Raw genomic sequence first — 4,501 nt, 5'->3', positions numbered from 1 at the left:
TTTCTCAATCACTTAATGGCAGGAGAAAGGGGAATGGTTCTAAACTAAAAGAGGGGAGATTTAGGTTATGGGTGAGGCTCACATGGGTTTCTTTGTGGAACTATTGGAGAGCGTCCAGAGAAGGACTACAGAGATGATGAAGGGCCTAAGGGGTAGACGTATGAGGAGCGGCTGAGGTCACTTGGCCTGTTCAGTCTGGAAATGAGGAGGCTGAGGGGAGACCTCATCGTGGTCTACAGCTTCCTTACGAGGGAGAGTGGAGGGGCAGGCGCCGAATTATTTTCTTTGTTTACTATTTTATTATTTTCAGTGGTCGCCCACTGGAACAGGCTCCCCACGGACATAGTCACGGCACCAAGCCTGCTGAAGTTTAAGAAGGGTTTGGACAGTGCTCTCAGTCATATGGTCTGAATTTTTGGGTAGACTTGTGTGGTGCCAGTAGTTGAGCTCGATGATCCTTATGGGTCCCTTCCAACTCGGGATATTCTATGATTCTATGATACACCAGCCATCTGCCAAAAGGCTGCCTATCAGGCCCTTAGGCACAATACTCCAACACCCACCTGCACAGCCATGGGCCTCCTCTTGAGATCCTGAGGCACAGGTGACCTACCTCAGAAGAACATCCCCACCCATCTCCTTGAGCCCTATGACCTGGCCAGATCTATATCAGCCTCTTGGGGCCAACCTGATTTGATTACATGATCAGAGTGCAGGGATTTGGGAGTTAGGTCTTCAGGTTAGGGTCTAGGGATTAGATCTTGCTTTCCAGGTTTAGGGATTTGGCAGAGTCTTAGACGGAGGCTTTGGTGTTCTGCTTTGGATAGCCAGTCACTGTTTAAGGTATGGGCTAGATTTTTGGTTACGGTTTTATTATCTGCTTTGTTTGGGGATGAGGGCTGCTATTAAAACTGTGAATTTAATAATAGAAATTAAAGGCCTGAGAATAGGGTGATCAATAGGTTAAGACTAATGGTAACAGGAGATGTGTTTGGAGTTTGAGTTCAAGGTAGGATTTGATGTTGGGGATTAGAGCAGTGGATTTGTTCAGGGTGAGGGATGGCATTTCGGGGAGGACTACATGTATGTCCTAAGGTTGCAAGTTAGAAATATTGCCAAACTTGAATATTTTCCAGCATCAGCACCCTTACCTGAAACACTTTTCTCTCTTCCAAATCTTGCCTTTCTCTTAGCCACTTCAGTCTTCTCTCCACCAATCTGCCACTTTATTTTCCTGGCCTTCCCCTGGCCTCTCATACGTGTCATCCTGCCGGGGGCAGCTTTCTAATGGCCTTTATGACCCCGGAGGCTCTGCCTCCCTGCTGTTGGCCAGCCAGGGGCTGGGACAGAAGTGACCTCACAGCCAGCATCCACAGGGCTACAAGGAGCTGTTGTGCTCAGGAGGTCTCTTCCCAGCCTACATCCTCCCCCCCCAGGAGCAGTGGGTGCAGGGGATGCCCTGCACAGTCCCTCATGTTTCGCCATGTAGCATTCAGCAACACCAGTACATCCTGAAGGAAATGCCCATCTCTGTGTGGAAAAGTGAATCAAGAAATGAATTTTAGGAAAATGGTGAGAACTCTACAGAGAAGGAGTTGGTGTGAAAGTCATGATGTCTAATTTTGCTTTATTTAGCTGGTTTCCCAGGAGACCATACCTCTAAAGAGAAGGGACCTTGAGACTCTGTCTGTCCACATGATAGCAACCTTAGGGAATAGTTTCTGGCACTTGTGTTCACTCAGGTTCATCTCACTGCACCAATACTATGGGCCGTCTCATATAGACAGGGCAAGCGTGGATTCCTGATGTAGTCATTTGGTGTCCTTCCATGTAGAAACAAACCACCTGTGTGAGCTGGGTCAAGAGCCCAGTGCTGGGAAAGGTGGTTGTGAGGGGCTGCTCTGGGACCGTTGTCCTGGGGCAGCATCTGCCAGGGTGTCCAGAGAACAAGGGCCCAGCCCAGCCCCTGCTCTGCTGCTCCTCCTTGTCTTTGCCAGGAGACCAGCACAGCCCAGACCCTCCCCAGCTCTCCACACCTCCCTGTCCTCTCCCCAGCCCAGCCCAGCAGAGCAGCCCAGGCTGGAATGCCCCCAAAGCAGCAAGTGGAAAAGTGGAGGGCAGTGGCAGTGTCCCTGCTGCTGACATCTGCAAATTACCTCACCTCCTCGCCTTCCCATTGTAGAAGAGACACACAAAGCTCATTGAGTCCAACTCATTTTCAATGGCAGGGACATTTTGGGGTGATTCATTCAATCTAGTCTTTGAAATTTCACCAGAGGTTTAACAACTAATTCAGCAGACTGCTTTCTCTGTGCTTGCTGTGTTCCCTGCAGTTGCAGAGCTCTCCTTTGCCTGTTCCAGCCCAGATTTAGCACCTTACCTCTGGGTGGCTCCACCTTGGACATGTTCATGCTCTGTGGGCTCTGTGCCCTGTTGACTCCCTGGCACACACTGTCCCTGCCAATCCCCTGGGCTCTCCTGGTGACTTGCACTTCCGTCCAGAAAGACACCTGCCCACTTTCACACCTATTGCATGCTGTGGATACAGGCAAGTGAAGTCACCATCTCTATGGGTGCCAGACACCAGCTGGCAATTCCGAAATCAGCCCTTCCTGCCTAAAAGCTGATCCTTGGTGATCAGCTGATCTCGTTGCCCTGAGCCCACAGAGAAACAAGCAAAGCAAGGAGCCTCCTTTGAGTCCGTTCCTTTGCAATATCCATGAGATGAGATGTGGGAGAAGAGCTGAGCCTTCAAGCACTGCCCTCAGTGCCAGATCCCCTTTCATGCTGGAGGTGCTGGTATGGAGCCTGCTGTGTTAGAGACCCTGGCCTGTGGACAAAGGACTTCCCCACAGCTGCTCAGGTTGCAAGCAACAAGAGCAATCAGAACTCACAGCAACAGAAGGGCTCTGAAGAAGAGTGTGGGACATTAAAGAGAGCACCTCAGGACAGAACAAACCGTCAGGCTCCCTGGCAATGCTGCTGTGCCAGGACTCTTCTCTCCTCCACCTCTGCACACAGCCAAGTGCCCCTGCAGTTTCACCACAGGTGTCTGAGGAAGGATCTCAGGCAAGAAAGTCACTGCAGGGTCCTTTCTTTTATTTAAATACACAGAGAGCCTGGCTCATTGTTTCCACCAAGTCTTGGAGTCACCCAAGGCAGGTAGATACTGAAATGATGGGGAGGAAAAATGCTATGTCTTTATACCTTTGCAGACACAATCATAAGCAAGGCAAAAAACAACAACAACAACAACAACAACAAACAGCAAAGCGCACTCACAGAAAACAAACATTTGGGAATATAATGAGTTACATTATGAGTGATATGCAGAAGAAAACAGGCCATTTATTGCTTCTGAAAAACTCCAGTCATCACTTTCCACACTGCATCCTTCAGCTCCTGGTTCCTCATGCTGTAGATGAGGGGGTTCACTGCTGGAGGCACCACCGAGTACAGAACTGCCAGCAAAAGATTCAGGGAGGAGGAGGACATAGAGGGAGGCTTCAGGTAGGCAAATGTGCCACTGCTGATGAACAGGGAGACCACGGCCAGGTGAGGGAGGCATGTGGAAAAGGCTTTGTGCTGGCCCTGCTGCGAGGGGATCCTCAGCACAGCCCTGAAGATCTGCACATAGGACAGCACAAGGAAAACAAAACAGCCAGATGCTAAAACAGCACTAACCACAATAGGCCCAAATTCTCTGAGGTAGACTTCTGAGCAGGAAAGCCTGAGGATCTGGGGTATTTCACAGAAGAACTGGTCCAGGGCATTGCCTTGGCAGAGGGGGAAGGAAAAGGTATTGGCAGTGTGCAGTACTGCATAGAGAAAAGTACAGCCCCAGGCAGCTGCTGCAATGTTGGCACAAGTTCTGCTGGCCATTACTGTCTCATAGTGCAGAGGTTTGCAGATGGCAATGTAGCGGTCATAGGCCATGATGGTGAGAAGATAAAACTCTGCTGAAAGAAAAAAGAAAAAGAAAAAAACTTGAGCAGCACAACCTGTGTAGGAAATGGCTGTGGTATCCCATAGGGAGTTGGCCATGGCTTTGGGAACAGTGGTGGTAATAGTGCCCAGGTCAAGGAGGGCGAGGTTGAGGAGGAAGAAATACATGGGGGTGTGGAGGTGGTGGTCGCAGACTACGGCGGTGAGGATGAGGCCGTTGCCAAGGAGGGCAGCCAGGTAGATGCCCAGGAAGAGCCCGAAGTGCAGGAGCTGCAGCTGGCGTGTGTCTGCAAATGCCAACAGGAGGAACTCAGTGGGGAAGCTGCTGTTGGACATTTGCTGCCTCAGAGCATGGATGGCTGTCATTGGTGGAAAAGACACAGAACAAGTTAGAGAAATTGCTCTCTGCAATACCTATAGCTATAGATTATGTTTCATCAAAACCTCCTCAGCAAGACAGACTACTACTTCTCTTTGAGGAAGGTGTTCTCTTGCCTCTAGCACTCAGTTTTACTTCCTAAGTGTGTAGAGAAACCAGACAGATCCTGTGTGGGCT

The 4,501-nt window shown here is 50.0% G+C and overlaps 1 protein-coding gene across 1 annotated transcript; it reads right to left on the bottom strand.

Annotated features, from left to right (window-relative positions):
- Positions 1-3,348: 3,348 nt before the first annotated feature.
- Positions 3,349-4,281, bottom strand: LOC140000507 (olfactory receptor 14I1-like). Its single transcript, XM_072030404.1, has one exon. It carries the CDS (start codon positions 4,279-4,281, stop codon positions 3,349-3,351), a length of 933 nt encoding a protein of 310 aa, XP_071886505.1.
- Between the last annotated feature and the right edge of the window lie 220 nt (positions 4,282-4,501).

The sequence above is a fragment of the Anas platyrhynchos genome, chromosome 32, assembly GCF_047663525.1.
Source record: "Anas platyrhynchos isolate ZD024472 breed Pekin duck chromosome 32, IASCAAS_PekinDuck_T2T, whole genome shotgun sequence".
In the NCBI taxonomy this organism is placed as follows: domain Eukaryota; kingdom Metazoa; phylum Chordata; class Aves; order Anseriformes; family Anatidae; genus Anas; species Anas platyrhynchos.
This window is presented reverse-complemented; position numbering and strand designations above follow the sequence as displayed.

Bases quoted from the DNA above. Each gene is read 5' to 3' on its own strand.
- LOC140000507 (XM_072030404.1), bottom strand. From the start codon at position 4,281: ATGTCCAACAGCAGCTTCCCCACTGAGTTCCTCCTGTTGGCATTTGCA.